Source organism: Marmota marmota, unplaced genomic scaffold (assembly GCF_001458135.2).
Source record: "Marmota marmota marmota unplaced genomic scaffold, marMar, whole genome shotgun sequence".
NCBI lineage: Eukaryota > Metazoa > Chordata > Mammalia > Rodentia > Sciuridae > Marmota > Marmota marmota.
The window spans coordinates 13366709-13390378 of NW_026000016.1; the positions used below are offsets into that span (position 1 = coordinate 13366709).

Below are 23670 nucleotides of genomic sequence, written 5' to 3' on the forward strand. Positions count from 1 at the left end.
TAACCCTAACACCTACCATGTGCAGCTTAACACAAGGTATAGCGTATAATGTTTTCTGAGTTTCACCTCACTCTCGTGATACTTGCCCTAGATCAGAAAGCAAATGACAGAATACAGATTCAGATTTCCAAGACTAAAATGGTACAGCAGGAATTTTGAGGCCAAAGCTCTCATCTACCAGTCACCTCAGGAGGACAGACATTTGCCTTGTGCTAAATTCTGTGACCAATCTCTTCCACGGGGCAATTTACACAGGTAGTGATCCTAGGACGAATTCTTAATAACAGCCTCATGCCAAAGACAGAAGTATGTAACGATTAGTTCTTGTAATGGTTTTTGATGGGTGTGATATTTGATTACCCTTCATTTGAGGAGTTGCAGGAGGAGCTAACTGAAATGGATTATGTGTGTAGGTTTTTTGAGATATAAAATTAGCCAAGAATGGAACTTAGTTGCTAAGAGGAATGGATTGCATCACCCACACCTTCTGCCTTCTGTGACCTTAATTGCTTTTGAACAAGTTTGTGAAAGGGCGCAGATAATTCATGTTTTATTGCTTTTAAATGAGGGTCTATTTGTATAAATTAATTCCTCTTTCCACACACTGCCCTATGATTCCTTGCAGCTTGACTTCTATGTTCATAACTAGCTCCACTTGAATTCTGGGCCTTCCTCCTCCTCCTCCTCCCCCTCCTCCTCCTCTGACTGCTCCTTCTCTGCGTGCTATGGCTTTTCCTCACACACTTCCACATGCTGCACACCCCATGGGGTGTTGTCATGTCCCTTCCTCTTCCTACCTAATAGTTGGGCATCTCCACTATTACAACTTACTATCATTGAGTACCTGCTGCTGCTAGTGCTTGATGCTTAGAGCTGCAGGTGTAAACAGAGACATAAGCTTACCTAGTTCTAACATCCAGTCATTCCTCTCCAGAAGGGGAATGATAGAGAAAACGGAGTAACCATAATTATTTAAAAATAACTTAAAAGTTGTACCAACAGGGGCTGGGCTTGTGGCTCAGCGGTACAGCACTCACCTTGCACGTGCGAGGCCCTGGATTCGAACCTCAGCACCACATAAAAATAAATAAATAAAATTAAGGTATTGTGTCCAATTACTTCTAAAAAATAAATATTAAAAAAACACCAACAAAGCAAATATGAATGCTCAAATAGAAAACTTAGGGAAACATTTTTGAAGTACATAATTTTTGACATTGAAAGTTACACAAACAACATATATGCTTTTATCAAACTCAGTTGATTTACTTTCCAGATTTACTTGGCTCCTTTTGCTACTTGCTTCTTGAGGATCCCAGTTGCTGTCATTTCTTTTGTTAAAAAATCATTTTTATATCCATATGACAGCAGAATGTATTTGGACATATTATGCACATATGGGGTATAATTTATCCTAACTAGAATCCCATTCCTGTGGTTGAACATGAAGTGGAGTTTCACTGGTTGCGTATTCATATATGAACATAGGAAAGTGATGTCCGATTCATTCTACTATCTTTCCTATTTTCACCTACTTCCCTTCCCTTCATTCCCCTTTCTCTAATCCAACTTCTTTTCTTCCCTCGAACCTCCCTTATTGTGTGTTAGCATCCACATATCAGAACATTTGGCCTTTGTTTTGGGGACTGGCTTATTTCCCTTAGCATGATAGTCTCCATTTCTATCCATTTACCAGCAAATGCCATAATTTCATCTTCTTTACGGCTGAATAATATTCCATTGTGTATGTATACCACACTTTCTTTATCAGTTCCTCTGTTGAAGGGCACCTAGGCTGGTTCCATAGCTTAGCTATTGTGAATTGAGCTGCTAAAAACATTGATATGGCTGCATCACTGTAGTATGCTAATTTTAAGACCTTTGGGTATATATTAAGGAGTGGGATAACTGGGTCAAATGATGGTTCCATTCCAAGTTCTGAGAAATCTCCATACTGCTTTTCAGAGTGGTTGCACCACTTTGCAGTCCCACCAGCAATCTGTGAGAGTACCTTAATCTATGAGTGTGCCTTTTCTTTCACATCCTGGCCAACATTTATTGTTACTTGTATTCTTGGTGACTGCCATTCTGACTGGAGTGAGATGGAGTCCCCGTGTAGTTCAGTTACTGTCATTTCAAATCAGGCCACTGCTGGCTGCTCCAGCTTCCACTGTGTGGCCAGCCTTGGGATGATTTCCTTGGGCACACTGAGGGAGCAGCCTTAGCACTCCAGCGCCCAGATTCACAAAGCCTGTGGTCTCTGCCTCCACTTCTTGGCCCGGATGCTGTGCTTTTCTTGGCTACCAAGAGGAATTGGTAATAGCCTTGAGCCCCAGGGATTGAGTGTCCTATAGAGTTAATTTGACCAACAGTGGTCAGCAAGTGGGCAGCAGTGGTCTCTTGGTAGCTGCTGGTTTCCTCTTCATGATGGGCCATCCTCTGAGGGGAGGTTCCACACCTGTCCGGAAGCCCTTGCTCATGACTGAGCTCCTCCTGCCTGCCCTGGTGCCATCCCGCCTTACCTCCCTTGTGTCCTCAAGGTGGAAACTGAGGTCTTCCTATAAGAGATTTGCTGCAGGCCTGAGTTTCTAGGTAATTATGGCTATGTTTCAAGCACATGTGGAGTTAGGTTTTCCAAGCAAAAAGAAAGCATGAGCTGGGCACAGTGACACATCCCTATCATCCCAGAGGCTTGGGAGGCTGAGGCAGGAGGATCACAAGTTCCAAGTCAGCCTCAGCAACTTAGTGAGGCCCCCAAGCAACTTAGTGAGACCCTGTCTCAAGAGAAATTTAGAAAGGACTGGAGTTGTGGTCAACTCAGAATCTCTCAGGCTGACCCCTGCAACCTGCTCATGGTTCTCCACACCTGACCTGTCCATCTCTCTGAAAGATACGCCCACCCTCTGCCCACAGTAGTCATCCCTTGCAATAGCTCTCCTACAGTTTATTTTCCTTAGGTGTTCTGTACTTTCTAGTTACACAGTGCATATAAAATCAGAAAACAAAGTCATAAAAACAAACAAACATGTCCTGCTCTTCCTCAATTTCCAGCTCAAGAATTAAAAAGTTCTGGAAGTCAAAGCAGACTCTCCTGTCTCTGTGCCACCATAAGGGATTTTTTTTTTTAAGTCACATTATAGCACTTGTCACATCTTGTATCACACATGATTCTTGTCGCCTTCTCATCACAGATGATATATTAAAAGTCCCTTGAGGTTGGAGGGACGATGTAGACGCTCCACAGAAGTCAGCAGGTTACATTTGGAAATCTACCTATAAGGTTGGGTTAGGCTTGGGTTCCTTAAGGAAGTATCATAGACATGTTCATTAAACCACCCTTATGATTTATAAAATATGAACATCAGTATTGCTTTTTGAATATTATTATGAAATCCACCCACCTGTCTGGAATGTTCCCACAGCTTTGTGCAAAGTGACACACAGTCAACTTGATTTTGAATCTCCAGGCACTTGATAGCAGGGAGTGATATGCTCTAAGGTTCCCGAGGTTAGTGGTGGTAGAATCCACTCAGATCACATGGTAAAAAGGTTCAAGGTCAAACATTTTCTAGCACTTACTCTGTCAAGCACTGTGATGATCAAATAAATACTTTTAAAAGTATAAAATTTACAGGGACAACAACTGTACTGTACCCAGAAAGATGTAAAGGTTGTTGATTTCTTCCCCCAGTTTCTCATTTAGAAAGTCGGTTTCCTGATTCCTACCTTTAACACTGTCCAGTTAATTTTAAGAAATTTTGGAGTCATTAGAGCAAGTGAGTGAAGGAAGAAATCAGAAAAGGACATGAAAACTGTTGCCGGAAATATCCGTGATTACCATTTTAGTTGAGTATGTGGACTCCATAAGAGCACAACATGTTCAGCCGTGTTCATAAAAAAGATGTCTGGATTTACTTCAATCTCTGGGCAGCCTTTTGAGCCACTCATATATATAAAAAGACTGGGCAGCCTTTCTTTCTTCTTCTTCTTCTTCTTCTTTCCATTGACATCTTCCAGGGAAAATGCTCCACAATATGATTTTCAAGGCTAATTTGCCTTTTTGTCTTCGCAGTGTTCCTTACTACAAATTAGCTTCCTATGCCCTCCCTTCCCTGAGCTAGGGAGGATCCTTCAAAATTCCTAACTGGCAGCCCTGTGGAGAGATGGGAGGGAGGGAGGAAAGGGAGGGAGGAAGGAGGGAGGCAGGGAGGGAGGGAGAGGTAGAGGGTGTCTATGCTGCATACATGTGGTACAGGCAGGGAGATCAGGACGCTAACAGAAAGGCAATGTAATTCTGTGTTTCCAGTAAGTATGTTAGCCCTGCGGGGAACTGAGCTGGCCAGTCTACTTGGAGAGGAAAAGTAGATTTGGGGAAGGTGGAAGGGGTCAATTCATAAAGTGACTTCTTCCTCAGCTATGATAAGAGCCTTTGCTGATCTCCAGTGACTGTCTGGTACCTCCTGGTCAGATTGGACTCTGTCCCTCCCAGATACTTGATTTTGTGAAAGGGACACACCTATCTGCAGGAAAGAAGACACTGACCAGATTGCAAGCGGTAGGTTGTGACATTCAGCATGTTTATGCAGCAGAATTGCTGAGAGATGCAGGGGGTGTGTGTGTGTGTGCTTGGGCTGGCTGATTTATCTGCAATAGGGAATGTTTTATTTTAATTGTCAGTTAAAAAAAGAATTGTTGCTGAGGCTAAGGTAACAGTGAAAAATTCTGTGCTCTGAGCTTTTACATTTGTGTTTGATGTGGTTTCGGTGTTTGTGCAGTTTAGAGAAGCTAGCAAGGGCTCACCTTTAAATAACCTGCAGCTTCCTATTTTCCTCCTCTCTCTCTCTCTCTCTCTCTCTCTCTCTCTCTCTCTCTCTCTCCCTAAGCACAGCTCCCACCCCATCCTCTCAACATCCTCCTGCACTCCTCCCCGCCCCATGGGAAATGCGGCCCAGTTTCACCTTGAGCCTTTTGCACCCTAAGTCTGGATTCTCGGCTGGTTTACTGTAGGTGTTTGTGGATACTCTGCAGCTGCCCTGGCCCAGGCGGACTGACTCGGCAGGAGTGTTTGTGCATGGGAATCGGCATCCGGCATCCGAGATCATGGCAGTGCAGCTGGTGCCGGACTCTGCTCTCAGCCTGCTGATGGTGAGTGTGCTGGGGAGGAGGTGGGGCCCGGGCAGCGCCTACTCCAGTCTCCCCTGCCCACACTGGGGGCCGCTGCTGCAGCTGCTGCAATGGCTGCGGACAGGTTAAACATTGCTCTGCTTCATCCTGCAGCCTCTTTTGAAATGATTTCTTGGGTCAGAGTATCAGCATGACTAAGCATTCCCAGGGAAAAGATGCAGTGGGTTTGCCATTTTAGAAACTTGTTGCTGAATGCTATTTTGAGAGACGTGCTTGCAAACAGGTGCTAAGAGCCCCCCAAAATAGATCACTAGGGTGTCTGGGGGGGGGGGGCTCCTGTATCCCTTGCCCCTAGTCTTTTAAATTAAAATCCAGAGAACCTTGTTTGTTTGTTTGTTGTTTGTTTTCTTCTGATGACAGCTGTGGAATTTTTGTCCTCAGAGTGATTGGATAGTCTCTTCCCTCCAGGAGCCCATGTGTCTGCTCAGATTTCCCAACAGAACCTGGAGAGGTTCACTGTGGCCCTTGTGACTCTTGGGCTACAGAGTTGGAGGAAACGCCTCTCCCATCTATGATTGACAGGAGGTGTTGGCCGGGGTGCCCAGACATTTATATGTGTGTGAACCACTGACCTACTTCACTTCCCCCAGCATGATTTCCATCATGTTAAGAAAGCCCTGGCTCTTAGCATTTTAAAACAAACACAGACCATGGCATCATCTGGTTGTAATCTGATTGGCTTTTTTTTTTTTTTTTTGCCTGACCCAAGGTTATGAGTTTGCTTTTGCTGTCATTTTGCCCTCTCCCCCATCCTCTGCCATGTAGCTCACAGGTCAGGGTAAAAGGTTGCTGGAAGTAGCATGCATCAGCTTGGCACAGGAATGTTCCCAACATTTACACAAGAGACTATAGAAAGTGCTTCTGCTGGGCTTATTGATCTGTTTTCTAACTGAGAAGGGAAATGCAGCTTGGTGAGGCCTGATGAGTTTATTAGGGTGACTTGGAGGAGCAGGCAGTGGGGAGCCTGCCTCGCGGGGGATGAGCCAGGTCAAGTTAAGAGGAACAGATATCTGGTGCTGTTACTCAGAATGTCATTTGGCCCACAGAGGCATTTGAATTGTTGAAATTGTATGGGCCTCTGTGACTTTGGGTTTCACTTGGGGAGAAGTAGAATTTTCTGGAGTTTGCTCTTTACCCATTTTTCTTCCTCACTAACACTGCTGTCGAGACACCTTATCTTCTACAGCCTACTCACTTCAAATGTACTATCTGTGAGAAGCAGGGACTGCTAGGGTCCTGGAAGTCTGGGTTATGTGCACGGCACTGATGTGCATGCATGCACCTACATGTTATCCAGGATGTTCACATAAAGGAAAAGTTTTCTTGAAAAATAGCTCCAGAAAGAGTTGGGCCTGCTTGTCTCTGCCTGCACTCAAGCTCCCAAATATTATGGTTGCTGTGCTGGTGGTTTCTGCCACTCGGATCTTATCCTTCATTTATCAGTGGCCTCTGCCCTGAGATGTCTCCCTAGAATTCAACTCCTGCTTGGATTAAAGGATGGGGTTTGCCTCTCTCTTGGAAGCTGGAGAGGTGGCTCTTGACACGGACGGACCATTAGATGAGAGCACCCTGGAGCAATGTGTGTAATTGGAGGCACTGTGCATTCTTCTGGTTCATGTTTGGTTTGGGGAAATTTTCCCCTATGGACTTTGATGTTCTTTTTAAAGGGTAAACCCCAAAGTAATTGCTTCCCTGACACATTGCATGATGAGTCTCAAAATTTATAAGCAAGTAGAAGAGAAAAGAAAAGAGGAAAAGAAGCCATTTAGTGGAACTACTTTGGCTGTGAGTTCAGGAAGGAAGCTGTAAACATTATTATTTATTAGCTCATTAATCAGCTGACCAGTTCTCAGCATTTATCGAGCGTCTGTCACTGGGGAAAGTAGTGTGGTGTAATAGGGAGCCAGAGCTCACAAATGCACGTTTCGGGGAGAGTCAATACCTGGTAGGCTGGTTGTAATTATCTTTTTGTACTACAGAGTCCTTATGTTGAAGACCAATGGGGAAGATCAACCAGCCATGCCCCTTGCTTTTGGATAAGGAGGCAGAGCCAAAGTTATATTTAGTTCAGAAATGATGCTAGGAAAAAATATGTTTGTGTGGTTCTGGAAGTGGCCACAGAGTCTGGAGGTTTGGAGAGCCCTGCGTTCTGTCTCCAGCCTTGCCACTTGTTGGGTCATCTCGTGTAGGTCACTCCCTCTCTCTGTGCCTCAGTTCTGCCACTTGCTGAGGGGGTTGTACTAATCTCTAGGGCCCCTTTTAGATTGTGGAACACAATTTAAGATGTTGAAGGATGATGTCTAGAAAAGGGCTCCTGGGTAGCCAACTTGAACTCTCATTCAGCATTTTGTCCACATTTCCAACCTACCATGTGACCAGCGTTGTCTTCAGAATGGTGGGATTTATCTGGCCCATATGGCTCTTCTGCCAGGGAAAGTATATTTCATGTTATTAGCTAAATGGACGATCATGGTTTCTTCTCACTCTGCTGTCAAGAATCCTACCCTAGGGAACTGGTGACCTTTGAATGGTGCCTAAGGTATCTTTCCAGGCTGGGTTTGGGTCATCTGGGAGGGTTGGGCTAAGAGCATGTCTTGACCCCCTCAAGGTGGGAGGACCTCTTGCTTGTTTATAGAGAGTAGCAATGGGCCTGAAGAGCATCCGTGCAAGGTGGGGTCCCCCAAATGACCAACGAAGGGTGGACTTAAAGAGAAGGTGGAGATGGTCTCACATGCCCCCAAACAGCCCTCCTCCCACATCGTAGCAGGAATCTGAGGCAAAAGAAGATACCACTGTATTCACTGTGGTGTAGGGAGCCCTCAGCTGGATGTGACTAATCACAGAGTAGGAAGCTCTTGGCTGTGTGTCACTTGTTGAAATCACATGTGTTTCGGCAAACTGCAAGGACTGGAGTGTCCTAGGGCTCAGGATTTCTTGCTCATTTCTTTAAATCCAGAGTGGAGATTGCAGAGTTAAGGGGCTACTAAGGTGGTTATGCCTTTTTATTTCTTAGATTCTGAAAACACAGATCTTTGGGACAGCTAGATTAAAATAGCTTTTAATTTAAGTCAGCTAGTTAGATAATAATGCAAATTATGCTTTTCTGTAAATAGAGTGTCTTTACATACATTAACTAATGTAATCCCTTCCAGGACTTATTTTTAAGTAAAAAAAAAAAAATAGAAATCAGAATTTGGAAATGCGTCAATGGTTATGGCTGAAATTGATGTCTCAAAATGGTTCTCTGAGTGCCAAGCCAGTATTTTTCCTGCTACATATCAAAACTCAAGTGCTTAATTCCCAGGACCTCCTACACTTTGGATGACCCTCAACTCTGAGCCATTTTGCATTTTCTAGGTTTCTAGGTGGATAATACTGTCTTCCTGTTTATCACCTATTATTTTCTATATTGAAGGGTAAACTAAAAACGATACCACAAGTCTAGGTCAAGATGTCTGGTTTGACTCTGGCACGTAGAAATTGTTTTATATTCATAAAGGACTTGTTGCATTTTTTAAGGTCTCTCTCTCTCTTTTTTTTTTTTTTTTTGACTATGCTTCTAGGATGTTGCCAATAGTTGTGTTTTACAATAGGGAAATTTAGTATGTAAAAACTCCAATTCACAAATTAGAGAAACTAGTGGGTGATTATTTGTAATGAATTAAGTATGTGAATTAGATGACTCTGAAGGTGCTTTCCATTGTAAAAATTGTATTTCTTACTTTTAAGCTTATTTTGAATATACTAGCTGCCTGGTCTGTTTTAAAAAGAGTCCATTTGATAACTTGCTGTTGTATAACTTTATCTCCCTCATTTTACTTTATCATGATTTTCATTCTGGGCTGGGAAGGTGGCTGGGAAGGCTGGGAAGTGGTAGAACACTTGCCTAACTTGCAGAAGGCCTTGGGTTCAATGGCCTGTGCCAGGAAAAGAAAGAAGGAAAAGAAAAAACTAAAAGCAAATTCTCCTTTCCTCAGTCATTTTCCTCATTTGGACATTTTTCTTTCAATTAACAAATATTTGCTGTTAATTAGATCCATCCATCTAATATCTGTTCCATATAAGAAACATACAAGCCAGTCACCAACTTGTATGATCTAATTGGACAGAGAAGATGGAGTATATGGGAACTATAATTCCACTTCTTTCAATTAGAAAAGTAGAGAAAATTCAGAGGATCACATGACAACTGTAACCAAGTGAGCCCTGGAGCATACTCAGAGTTGAGGAGAGGGTTCTTTATTATTATTATTATTATTTTAGTTGTAGATGGACACAGTACCTTTATTTATTTATATGTGGTGCTAAGGATTGAACCCAGTGCCTCACACGTGCAACCCAAGTGCTCTACCACTGAGCCACAACCAGAAAGAGATTCTTGAAGAATAGGTAAGGAGTTGGGGGATGGATGGGTCAAAGGAGCAGAATTAAGGTAAGGAGCGTGGTTGTTACGTGAGATGTTGAACTATTTGGAAGATGAAGAGTTGACTGGTTTGGACAGATTTCCTGTTGGTGACGAAAGGTTACAAGGTCTGAAAGGCAGGTGGGGTGTGAGCAGGTTCCTTTAGTTTTATTACTATAATCTAATTTTCCTCTATATTTGACCAGACTCTATTTGGAGTTTTTAGTGGACCTTGTTAGATTTCAAATGACAAAAGGCATAGAATAAAATTGATTTCTGTCTTGATAAATCTTGTTTTTGAGTTTTTGAGTTAATATTAGTAATCTTTATATTTTTCAAAGTGCTTTGACTCTTTCTTTCTTTTCTTTTCTTTTTTTTTTTTTGTTTTTGTTACCAGGGATTGAACAAAGGGGCTCTTAACCACTGGATTACACATCCCCACCTCTTTTTTCATAATTTATTTAGAGATGGGGTCTCAATGAATTGCTAAGTGCCTTGCTAAGCTGCTGAGGCTGGCTTTGAACTTGTGATCCTCCTGCCTCAGCCTCCTGAGTTGCTGGGATTATAGGGGTTCGCCACCATACCAGGTTGCTTTGTGTCTCTGACCCAGCAGATGTTCTCAACCCTGCAGGCAGGCTGGGTATTCCGTCATCTTGTTACATGATGAACTTGGATCCAGAGAAGTTAATGGCCCAAGATGCCTCAGACAAATTGTGCAGAATATGAGATGCTTACCCTGCATTTCATAATGATTAATTCATAAATTTGAAAAAAAAAATGTTATTACGAACTATGGAGATTTAGAGGATAATAATGATATGGTAACCCAGGATGTAGCTATCTAAAAGATTGTATTCAGAGTAGGGTCATCTTAGTATTAGGCCTATGGCAGAGGCCCTGGATGTTTGGGTAGAGGGTAGAACTGATTCTTAGTGTCATTTGTCTTTATGGATTGTCTAAAGTAAGCTAAGTGTAAGAAAGTTTCTGGGAACTGGTTATGTCATTATGTCATTATTATATTGCATTCAGGAGCTAAAATCTTCCTAAAATTCTATAACCATCTTATAAACTGTAGTTTTCCAATGGGTATATCTGAAATCATTTCATTACTAGTTTTTTTTAGTTAATGTCTAAGGTACAAATGTATCTCTTTCAGTGGGTGAAGTGTGAAGTCAATGACCATAACTCTTTCAGACCATGTTTTGTTGATCTTTAACATTTTACTTTCTGACAAATCTGTTTCTGTGAGTCTAAGCCACAGAGACTGACTCAAATCACCAGCATTAGCAAAAAGGGGAACCTATGACCCACGTAGCTGGGGAGTCCCAGGGGAGGCTAGATGGAGGACCTTGAATGGCGGTGTCAGAACTGTTTCTCTGGCTCTGCTGCACCTTGACTCTGCTTTTATCTGTGTTTCTGTGTTGACTTTAGTCTCTGGCATATTCTTTCCCCAAAAATCATTCTAGGGTCACTTGTCCTCAGATCTGGTGAAGGCAGGTCAATAAACAGGACTTTCCTCACGTGTTATCATGAAGCGTCCAGCGTCTCGCCAGGGGTCATTTTTCCTGCCCAAGAGGGTGTAAGCCACTTGAGAAAATTAAAGTCTGAAATAATTAGTGAAGAAATAAGTGACAGAGTCAGAGAATAGGTTTTTTAAAGCAGAGCATCTGATAGGTCCAGCCCACACAGGAAGTGGAGCTGAACAGTTTAAAAATGGCTCCGGTGGTTTATTTAAGGGGGTACATCAGAGGCAGGGATAAGATTTCAGGGGCAGAGTCTTGCTTCATAATGTCTTGCAGTCAACAGGTTGATTAGCATCTTGGCAGGCTACATCCATCTCTGAGAGGCTGTGTGGCTATATGGCTGCAGTGGGTCACCCCATTTTTGGAGCTGTGTTGGGGCCTTTTTGAGCAGAGCTGAGTTCATATGTAAAGGGTGGTCTTAATATGGGATTGCCACTATAAGTTCCCAAATACCAGATCTACCCCAGTGCTGGCTCCAATGCTGGAAAGTTCCATGCATAGTCCATGGATGGCTCTTGACAATGTCACTATTCACAAGCTCTGTCTGTCTCTCTTGGGTAACAGACTTGTCCTGGGGGCCAATTCTTGGTTTCAGGGATAGGGATTTCTGACCAAGCAGGTTAGAACGTGTGCCCAGACCTGTGGGGAGGAAGCAGGTGTATCGATTAGTTGATACCTCACCTGGTATCATGTGGAGTGGAAAGGGCATGCTCCTGAATGAGAAGAGCTATGACCAAAAGGGGCAGCTTAAAAATAACAAGGGAAAGACATTAGATTGTTATTACAGTGTTCTGCACCTTATGTACCATTGTAGGACTGTTATGAAACTAATCATGGAGGAAGCATCAGTGACTCCTAAATCATGGGTTTAGTTCTCTCAAAATAAATATAACTGGAGAAATCCAATTGTCTGAATATTTTATGCTAGGTTGAACAAGTCTCACCATCTGTAAAATGAGACACGAAGAGCTACCCCATAAGATTTGGGCTAATTCAATGAGACGTGCATGCAGTGTTTGGCCACTGTTTTTGGGCCCGATGCAAATGCATAGTAAGTTTTAGTAGTTGTTTGCTTTGTCTTAAAATGACAGAAATGACCATCCATTCCAAATTTGTCTCATTGAACTCCTGCATGAGAGCCAAACTCAACATAAAACAAAAAAGAAGTTGCCCAATTCTGTCTTTTAGTGTTCCATTCTGTGAGCAATAAATGACCATCACTGGATAAACAGCCAATGATTTTTAAAAAGCAGATGTTCCTAGGGTCATGTGAACCATTCCAGTCATGAACAAATTTAAATTACATTCCTCCCTTAAATAACTTACAAAATTTTCTAATCCTCTGAAGAGAGATGACTAAAATATGGACGGCAATATGTTCTCTCTGGCAAATGTAAAATGTGTGCCTTTCAGGCCTGCTACGCATGATGGGCAGCTATTAGTGCATCTCTGCTAAGAATTAATTGCATGGCTGCTTTCTGAAGCTCAGTAGTGGTTTGGAAAGCGCACATTGCAGGTGGAGGTAGCAGTTTCTCATTGAATTTTATGCCAGCATATGAAGTCTAATGGAACATATGGTATTTAGACTGGTGGTAATCAAAGGTCCTGGAAATGTGCCTGACTGAGACCATGTGGTACACATCCAGTGAGGAGACTGAACTCCAATGTCAAGGTAACTTTGGTTTGCAGCTCAGACTGCCTTGAAATGAATGAATGCTCTTTACAACCTGGGTATCAAACTTAGTCTCACAGCCTAGACCCGGGGAAGCAGTTTCCTGAGTGGCAGACCCAGTTCATCTCCTCAAGGAAAGTCATGTATGTCAGCGGTTTTAAGGATCATCTGAACAGCAGTGGTGCCCAAATTGTGTCTCTGGCTAGGTCCGACTGCAAATCCAAACACTTACTGGATTTACCCCTCTTGTTATCCCATAGGTACCCCAAACTCACCTCCCCCCAGAGAAGATTTCGTATCTTCTCCCTGGTCCATAAACCTTGCCTTGGGAGATGGTAGCATGGTTTTGCCTGTCCCCTGGGACTCATCTTGACCTTTTGCTCTCTCTCATCCACCTGGTCCAGGGGCAGCCTACGCTGCTTCTGCTTCCTCCATTTCTCTCACCGGCGGCCTCCTGCTCAGTCCCTCCCCTACCTTGAATTTCATGCCCAGAACCTCTCCCACCTGGGCTCCCTGCAGAGCTGCTCACCTCTCTTCCTGCTTCTAGTCTCTTGGCACTATTGTGTGTCCTCACTGCTTTTCCCAGAGGGAATTATAAGGAGAAGATCTAAGTTCTCTACCTGAAATCCGCCAACCACACCTGGTCATACAAGGGATAAGACTCAGGTTTTTAATATTTCATATTACTCTCTTAAAGACCTGGCCTCTGTCCACTCTCCCAGCCTCATGTCCCACATCGATCCCTCCTCTACCCCTCAAAATACCTGCTTTGGCAGTGTTGAACTACACTCGTGCTTAATGACAGGGATCTGTTCAGAGAAGTGCATTGCTAGGTGATTTCATCATTGTACGGACACCATGGGGTGCACTAACGCACACTGGGACAGTGTGGGTTGATTACTCCACGTGGCCTCTTGATCCTCTCCTGAGACCTGGTCAATGTGACATGGAGCAGGCTGCATATCAAAAAAAATTTTTTTTTTACAATAAGTAGGAGCACACTAAGATAAAGATGAAAAAGTGTAGCGTAGCAAATACATAAACAAATAATTCAGTCATTTTTATCATATTCAAATGCTATGCATTATAAACTTGTGCACACTAAACTTTTAACCAGCTGGCTGCACAGTAGGTGTGTTTACCCCAGCATTGCCATAGGCAGGTGAGTATTAGGGTGGCTGTGATGTCACCAGGAACAGGAAAATATCACCTCTGTTATAATCTGGTGGAACCATCATTCATGTGGTCTGTTGTTGACCAAAATGCAGTGTGTGACTATTTCTGTCTCCTACAAATGATACACTGCCTCAAATCTGTGTGCGTCTCACTGTCTGGAGTATGTTCTTTTCTCTGTCTGGATTGTTCATTTTCTTGTGTTCCTCTTCACTTTCTCCTTCATTTCATATAAATATATAGGCTTGTATTTATTTGTGTATATACAGATATATAGACACATAAATATACATAAGTTCACTATTGGTATGTGATATTTAACATGTCTCTTTTCCTTTATAAATATGTTTCCTTCATTCAGTCATCACATACTCATTGAACACCTACTGTCTCCTGGACACTGTTCTGATGTGAGGGGATACAGTGGTGAAAAAGACTGATAAGGCTTTAGTTGTCTTCAAGCTTAGGTTCTTCTTGGGGGAAAAAAACAGCAGAAAAATAAGCACATTGAAAATAACTAAAAGAACCATCAGGGAGTGATGGGTGCCCCATGGTGAGTTAAAACCCATTATTAGCAGCAGATGGTGTTAGGATGACAGCTTTAGGGCAGAGGGTGGAGGAAGGCTTTCCCGAGGAGACAACATTTCAGCTGCAAGGTGAATGACAAGAAGAAATCGGTGGTGAAGAGTCCTGGGTTGGGCATTCCACCAGGGCAAAGGCCCTGGGGCAGGAAGGAGTTCAGCAGGCTCCAGCACTTTGCACTGTACTCAGTATATATGCTAAATTCAGGTGTTGATTTATCACTTCCTGGCTCTGGGAGGAATTTCAGGTAAGCACAGAGCACAGACCTTGCCTCAGCACTCACATCTCATCAGGGAAGAATTAATGGTAAGCTTTTAGGAAATACCATACAACAGAAAATGGCCCCACATCAAAGGGTATGGCACTGACAAAGTGTGAGGAATCCAGAGGAGTGAGATCTAGAGATCCAATCAAGAAAGTTTAGAGGAAAATGACATGGGGCCATTTTGAAGAGTGCATATCATTAAAATTGGGAAGAGGAGAAAGAACTTCTGAGACGAGAGAGGGAGAGGACAGAGTGTGGAGGGAGAGGGGTTGGACTGAGTCAGGGCAAGGATCCAGGATCGGGGTTGTGGAGGAGTGATACTGGCTCAGTTGTTGGGACCAGAGGAGAGAGGACATGGTAAATGCTCTTGCAAGAAGTTGGCTTGGAGCCACAACACTTAGGAGACTCTCTTTTTGGAAGAGACTGATGTAATGGACGTAGGGCTTGGGAAGTTCAATCTGGAAGTAAAATGCAGGGTGTGCTGGGGAGACCAGAGGGGGAAAGGTGCATAGAGTCAGTTGTATCAGGGGGTAGGATGAGGCAGGCTGGATGTGGCAGTGAAATGAGAGGGCAGGAATGATTTCTAGCGATATTCTGAGGGGAGACTCATCAGGACTGCGTGATGGATTGGTGATGGGTGACCATGTACAGGGAGGAGCAGGCTGGGGACTGCAGAGCGCTGGCAGCCCTGTGTGTAGGGAGTGTCGCATACATGACAACAGAGGGGTGGGAAACACAATTTGAAGAATAGGTTGTGGTTCACGTAGCACCTCCAAGTCGAAGGTGCTGAGGTTACAATGGGATTTCCCAGCAGAGATGCTGAGGGGCAGTTGGGGATACAGGATGAGTCAGGTCTAAGATTAGATTTGGGGTAGGGACAGATCTAGGAGTGACAGTAGGTGCACAGAAATCCCAAAGAGAGACTGGAGAGAGGAAAGAACAGAGGCCAAGCCTTTCAATAGCCCTGGTTAAAAAGAAGTTCTATGACCTTATAATGTAAGATGGCATTCTTACAAGACCAATGTTACCTTGACATTGGAATTAATTTACCTCACATTGAATGTACCACATGGCCTCACTGAAGCTGTGTGGGAGTGTTTTTGTTTTTATTTTTTTCCCAGATGCAGCTTAAATGCTGTTCCATTAGATGACAGCACTTTCTCACAGATCTCTTTAGGGCACCGTTGAGCTAGGAACATATATGTAAGAACTATTACTGAAATGGCATAAAGTAGCTGTATGTCTCTCTCTCTCTCTCTCTCTCTCTCTCTCTCTGTGTGTGTGTGTGTGTGTGTGTGTGATGCAGGGGAGGGAGGGGAGAGAGGTGCCATTTCTCTTGTTGAATACCCCCCCACCCCACCCCACCCCGCCATGCACACACTTGGTGACTTCAGAACTGTCTAGTCTTGCTTGCCAACCTGTCCTTCAGAAACTCCAGCAGGACACAGAGGTGATGACTTTTCCCTGCCCCACACTGAAGACTCAGCTGGAACAGTCAGGGGCTGGGGTGACTTGGCAGCTGGGAGTCTGGAATCTTCTGGAGGCACCTTTGTTCACATGTCTGAGGGCGGGCACTGCCATCTCCTGGACTACTGCTGGTTCTGTTGACTTCAGCACTGATTAGGGCTTCTTTATGTAGCCTGGGCTCCCTTAGAACATGGCTGCTTCCAGGTAGCTGAATGGACACAGCGGCACAGGGTCCAAAACTGAGCATCTGAGCTAGCAGGGCAGAACTGGATTAATTCTGTGTTGCAGCCTCAGAAGTCACACAGATTTGCTCACTAAGGCCATTTGTCACTAAGGCCATTTTCAAGGGGAGATGATTTAGACCACCTCTGGATGCAAGTGGCCAATTATGTCATGTCTAAAATTTCAATGACCTGTATGCATTCTGTGTATCTTGATTCCCTGTTCCTTGAGGGGTCTTTTACTTTTTGCATTACTCAGGATCTGTCTGTGGGGCCTGGCTTTGAGGAAATATTTTATTAATATTGATTGAATGATAGGTGGATATCAGAGATGTCAATTTTTTTTTTCAGATATTCATCCATAATCTGAACATTTGGAGGTCACATGTGTTTTGTGCCCTGCTGTGCCTTCAGAGAACACCAATGTGTGAATGAATCGTGAGGAAAGCTCTTCTTTGCCTGCTCAGTGACCTCTAAATTCCCTGGGTTTAGTTCTCATTGATGGATGGAAGCTGATAAAGCGATAGTGTTGCTTCCTTTACTAGCTTGGTATTTGGACTAATAACTTGTTTTGTGTCTCTATTGCCCATGTGTCAAGGTACAAGAAGGAATATAGCTTGTTATTAAGACTAAAACGCTTTCTTCTCTTCTGAGGAGTGTGAGTATAATTGAGCTGTAATGAACATGGCTGAGGTCATTTCCCAGGAATTAATGAACAAGAGAATGTGTGCATGGCCTGAGGCTGGGTCTTTGGTCGTTAACCTAGTTGGTCATTAATACTGGCCAGGAATGCTTTACGCGAGGCCATTACAACTCGCGCCATATGCTGCTACAATTGGGAAACATGAACATTACCTGTGTCAATAGCTATTTGTTTTCTCTGTGTTCTCCATGACTACAGGAGGAGGCAGCCTTTCGAATCCCCACTCCAAAGGCTTGAAGCATCAAGGGCAGGACGGGTGTGGAGCTGAGGGCCTAGGAAGTACACCTTCTCTTCTGCAATATGCTTATTATTATTGTTTTTGTTTTTCCGGCAAAGAATGCTCTAAATTCAGAATGGTATCTGGACAGGGCAATCAGTAATCTGAGCTTTTTCGAGTAAAATCTGTGAAAAATCTTAAGTAAATCTTAATTTTTTGACAGTTTTGACTGGCTTTTCTCTTCAAGGAGAAAGCTCTGGCTTTCTCCCCTTCTTCCCTGTCCTTTCCAGTCTCTGTCTTCCCCTTCCCTCTTCTCCGTTCCTTTTAAAACTGTTTATGGAGGATGTCAGTCAGAGGCATTGGGGTGGGTGCTGAGGATCCAGTTGAAAAGGTCAACAAACAAACAAACAATTCCAATACAGTGAGGTCAATGTTACAGCAAAGAAATAGTCGAGGTACATAGAGCACAGGTGTGTGGTTCAGGGACCCTCAAGCGGCACTGGAATTTGAAACATTTTGAAGAAGTTTGGTGAATGTGGAGGTGGGAGAGGTGGGTGATGGTGGTGGATGATTCCAGGTACAGGGAACAGTCTACACACATGCAAAGGAGACAATTGCCTGTCCCAGCAACTGTGTGGGGAAGGTGAAAGGGAATGGAGGATAAAGTGCCCCAAATTTGGCTGGAGGCAGACACAAAATCCATTATGAATACATGGTAAGAAGGTTGAAGTTGATCTTGAAATTTTGGGGGGGGAAATGCAAGACACAGGGGGGAGTACCAGGTATTGAACTCAGGGGCACTCGACCACTGAACCACATCCCCAGCCCTATTTGTATTTTATTACCGACAGGGTCTTACTGAGTTGCTTAGGGCCTCACTAAATTGCTGAGGCTGGCTTTGAACTCTCAATCCTCCTGCCTCTGCCTCCCAAGCCCCTGGGATTACAGGTGTGGGCCACTGGGCCCAGCCTTGATCATGAATTTTATCAGAAGTCATTAATGATTTTAAGCAGGAAAGAACATAATGAGGGTTGAGCTATACAAATCACTCATGAAATAACAGGGAAGATGGATTGAAATACACCATGAACTGGAGGGGAGAGGCCTGGCTACGAAGGAACAAAAGGCATATAACTGAGCTGAGGCTTGGCCTGAACTGTTGGCAGGCCAGTGAGAGCAGAGGAGAGAACAGAGGCCAAGCCTTCCTATGGCCCTGGTTAAAAAGAAGTCCCATGACCTTGTATTAGAAGATGGCTCTCTTACAAGATCAAGGTCACCTTGACATGGGAATTTACCTACCTCACACTGAATGTACCACATGGCCTCACTGAAGTTGTGTGGGAGTGTTTTTGTTTATATTTTGGCCTGCCATCCATTCAGGCCAAGCCTATTGCTCAGTTATATGCTTTTTGTACCTTCTTTTTGTCACTCCATGTGGAGGACAAAATGAGAGTGAGAGGTGGTTCATATGGGCTCCCATTATTAAGACCTGCTCCAACAGGCTTTAAAATAGCAGAATTCTTGAGTTCAGGCACTAAGTCTACATGTGGAGCAGTTTCCAGGCTCTGGCTCTGGCTCCACCCTCACCCCCACCCCCTTAAACTTTGGGCTCTGCTCTTATCATGAGCTCTGTCTTCTGTCTGGCTTCCCTCAGTGGTCACAATATAGCTGTCAGCAGCAACTGTTCAACATGCTTCCTTATTCAAGCTGAAAGGGAGACAAGAAACCTCTCTCCCCCAAATTGCAACAATAAATTCTTTACTATAACTTTTCAGGCTGGGAAATGCAAGACACAGGAGCTGGCATTGGGCAAGGGCCTTTTTGTGCCGTCATCCCATGCAGGAGGCAGAAAGGCAAGATAGAGCAAGAGAGGGCTAAAACAGCCTTCTTAGAAGGGCATCAATTCTTCCCCCAAGGGTGGTCTATTCACCTCTTAAAGGACCCATCTGTCACAGTAGCAATTAAATTTCCACTTGAATTTTGGAGCAGATGAGCATTCAAACAATAGCTATCAGACAAGAGGCCTGGGATCACCATGCTTGGCTTAGGTATATTGGTATTTGGTCCTGAGGCTGGAAATGGAGTCAGTTCCCACTGTCTCACATTAAAGGCAGGAAAGGAGATGGTGTGGTTGCTACCCAGGCAGCAAACATGTCTGCTGCTAGGGCCCAGAGGAGGATATCCAGCCCACCAGGAGAACTGGGGAAGGGAGGTCAATATGTGGATTCTAAATTTCTTAAATGCAGGATTACATCTGCTTCCCCATTGATTTCCGCTCTTAGCTAAGGACCTGCACATAGAAAGTTCTCAGAAACATTTGTCAAATGAGGAAAGGCATCAGGAAGAGAGGGTATCTGAATTTGATAGTACAGACCAAGTGATGAAATAAAGGAAGAATTTCAGGCAGAGTTAAAATATCAGTAAACACAGTTTTACAGTTGCATGAGACATTTCAGAAAAGTCAAGAAGTTTAGAGTTGCTGGAGCAAAAATGAGGAACGGGTGACAAGGTTGGAAAGGTAAGGGAGGATTACACTCTGCTAAAGACTTGACCCCTGTCCTGTAAATTATGAAAGAAAGATATTGGACCAGTTTTAAGGAAGAGCATGGAATAGTCCTGTTTGCATTTTGACCAGGTCACTCTGTTGATAGCGGGTAGAAAACTGATGCAGGACAGGAAGGATATGGTGGAATCAGCTTTCATGGTATATATGAGGCAGAGTGAGGAGTCAAGATGACTCCAGGTCTTTGTGTTGGGTGAGCAAGCAGATGGAGATTGCAGGAGAAACAACTTGCAAAGAACTAACTGTAGGTTTGGGACATATTCATCTCAGGGCCTCAGGAGGCATTCTATCAGAGGTGGTTAGCTGTGGCTGGGTGTATGTGTGTGAAGCTAAGGAAGGTGTCTGGACTAGACATGCTGATTAAGGGTCTTCAGAATTCAGGTGATGGTTATAAAAAATGAGAAAGGATGAAAACCAACCACAGAGTGGAGACTGGGGAAGTCATGAGCCATGGATGAGCACTTACAGCGAGAGGGTAGAAAGAGCCCATCCAAGAGGAGATACAGAAGAACGAAAAAAGGGTTAGAAGGAGGCCAAGGAGACTATAATATCTTACATTAAAAGGGAGGAGAGGCCTTGAATGAAGACAAAGACGGAGTGTCAAGTGCAGCAAAGAGATTTTACTTAGTGGAATTTCCAGTCAGTACAACATGAGGACCTTTTGGTGAGATGCTTTGCCAGTGTGACAGACTCAGGAGCCAGGTGGCAAGTGAATGAAGAAGGAATAGGAGGTGAATAAGTAAACAGAAGACCTAGGAGATGGAGAGGGGAGACATTGGATGAGAATTTGAGGAACAGGAGGAAATGAAGGAGGGATTTTGGGAATGTGGAAATTGTAAGCACAAGAGATCCGTGGAGGCTGATCATCCCATCGCTGCTCTGCTATCTGTTGCTGCCGCAGACAATGCTGATCTTGGTGAAGACCCTGACGGGCAAGACCATCACCCTAGAGGTGGAGCCCAGTGACACCAAAGGCAAAGATCCAAAAGGAAGACATCCCCCCTGAACAGCACAGGTTGATCTCTGCTGGCAAAGATGGGTGCACCCTCTCTGACTACAACATCTAGAAGGAATCCACTCTGCACTTGGTCCTGCGCTTGTGGGGTGGTGTCTAAGTTTCCCCTTTGACATTGACAAGTTTGCATTTGAAAAGTTTCATTGCACTTTTCTTTCAATAAAGTTCTTGCATTCAAGAAGAAAGAGGAGGAGGAGGAGGAGGAGGAGGAGAGGAAATTGTAAAGCACAGTTACAGACTCAAGGAAAGAAGTTCACGTACATGGAAAGATGAAAAATGTGAGTGGGGTGGGTATGTTGCAGGGCATCCCCCCATTGATCCAAGAAGGTGACAGGGCCTCCAAGCATCATGTCCATTATACCTGTGTCAAAAACCAGAAAGAACAGTAAAGAGGGCTCGCTTTGTGTCTCTTTATTTTTATGAAAGAGGAAAGTCTCTTCAGGAAGCTCCCCAGGACATGTCTGCTTATTTTCTATGGGCCAGAACCATTTATGTGACATGTTACAGGTTGCTTGCCCAGCCCCCTGCCACAACCCCTCTGCAGAATTCTTTCCTAGGTTATAGAGATGAGGGATCTAAACATACATCTCCTAGACTCTTTTGCAGAGGTTACATGGGTGATCTGGCTTCTCCTGCAAGCAAAGTGGGAAAATACTAAGTTTTTTTTTTTTTTTTTTTGATCTGCTCTTGTGAAAATGCTCATGCCTGTCTCTGATGTCAGAGGTGGTAATTCAGTGACAGTAGTAATTTTTCTGCTCTATCAGTCCTGAGGTTGGGCATTTTTCTTCATTGTCTGATTTCCGACATATTCCTAAACGTTCCACTATCTGGTGATAAGTCCCTTTGTGTTGAAACTAATTAGAGTGAATATTGTCTGCATCTAAGAACATTGAACAGTGAACAACCTAGGCTGCTGCAACCAAAACGGAAACTGGAAAGAGGAGGCCACAGTTTTAGGATTCTCCAGTAGGGGAAGAGGAGTAGGTTCATGCTATTGTGTGAACAACTGAAAACATCTGTTAGATAAGTGTGCATGTAAATAGAACTAAAAGAGCTTTCTTCTAGTTGGTACATGAGTTTTTTTTAGGGGAACATCAAAATATTTAAAACATAACCATCTTTCTGTGAAAGTCATGTCCTGAAGAGCTGTCCGCCCAGAACCCAAGCCTATTTCACCTCTACTACCTCTGCTGACACCCACCCCAAAAGCACCAGTCAGAACCACCTGTCCAAATCCGAGCAGTGACAGTTACAAAATAACTGGGATCTGATGAACAAAATGAAAAAGAAAAGGAAGGAGAAAAGTGACCTTGGTAATAAATATTATAATTTTAATTATGATTATGTGGACAAACAAATAATGTGGCAAGGATGTTTTTGCAACTCTTCCTAGATATTTAGCCATTTCAGTCTTGGATCTAAATCCTTTCAACTGCTAATACTGTTTTTTTATTTTAAAAATAAAATGCTAAATATGATTCAAAATATTTAAAATACAAAGGGGTATATTATAAAAATAGGTTTGCCTCCCACTCCAGGTAGTTTCTTGTGTATCCTTCCAAAAACACTCTACATATATGCAAATCTTTCCTTGTCAGTTCCTATAGCAGTAACTTTATTTTTCCTAAAGGCTGCACAATATCATATTATATGAATGACATATAATGTATTTAATCAATCCCTTATTGATGGAAATTAGGCAACGTTCAGTATTTTATAACTGCAAGCTGTCTTCAGAGAACATTCATGTGCATACATCTTTGTTCACATAGCTGAAATCCTAGACGGACAATGCAGGATCAAGAGTTTATCATCTTAATTTTTTATAGATATTGTCCAATTACTATCTTCAAAAAGGCACCATGCAAATTTGTTTTATTTTAATTCTATGTTCAAAGCTCTAGTTAAATAAAGAGCCAATTTTAATCTGCTGGTAGGAAGTACGGGGACTATAGGAAAAGTGAGCTATTCTCCAAAGGGTATTTAGAATCTTACTGTATAAACAATTACAGCATTAAATGTCTGCAAAATTCAAGTGGCAAATGAGCAGTGAATATCAATTACACATCTGCTGCAGCTCAAAGGCAGATGGCCTTTTAATTTTATATCCCAAGAATTATACCCAAATTTTATTCCCTTTCTCAGAGCGCTCTTTCTTTTTATTTTCACTGAGAAAATGGATTATTACACTTTTCAAATATCAAATTAATTTTAACCTAAAGCACGGAGAAGCTATCTAGCACATCTTACTAAGCAGATATCTAGGATTGGGATTTAATTCCTGAATACACATTGATCCCTGATAACTATGTAGCACCAGGAGTTCCATACAAGAAGATTTGAAGACATGATCCCTATTTCAGTGACCCTGCAGTCTAGGTTGAGAAATCAACATATAAACTTACACGGTGAAATGAAATGCCAAATGATGAGGAGTATCTAACTGCCGTGCTGTGGAATTCAACTGCTTATGCTTGGAAATTCAAAGAAGGAAGAGATGGCTTTTTGTGAGAGCTATCAGGGACTTATAGTCCACAGAAGGGTGTTGGGTTGACTTTTGGGGGCAGGAAGAAGATAGAAAAGCACTAGGAAGCACATGGTGGCTGCCATGAGCAAACGGAAGTGAGCAAGTCCTGGGGTGGGGGATAGTGACATTGAGGGGGAGCATCTGTATGTGTGAGTT

At 43.3% G+C, this 23670-nt stretch overlaps 1 protein-coding gene across 1 annotated transcript in view; it reads left to right on the forward strand.

Moving 5' to 3' along the window:
• The first annotated feature begins 4921 nt into the window (after nucleotides 1-4921).
• Nucleotides 4922-23670, forward strand: part of Frmd4a (FERM domain containing 4A) — a 574514-nt gene continuing 555765 nt past the window's right edge. Inside the window, 1 exon segment of the mRNA XM_048809187.1 lies at nucleotides 4922-5145. Within this exon segment, the coding sequence (XP_048665144.1) occupies nucleotides 5101-5145 (45 nt within the window). The 5' untranslated portion in view covers nucleotides 4922-5100.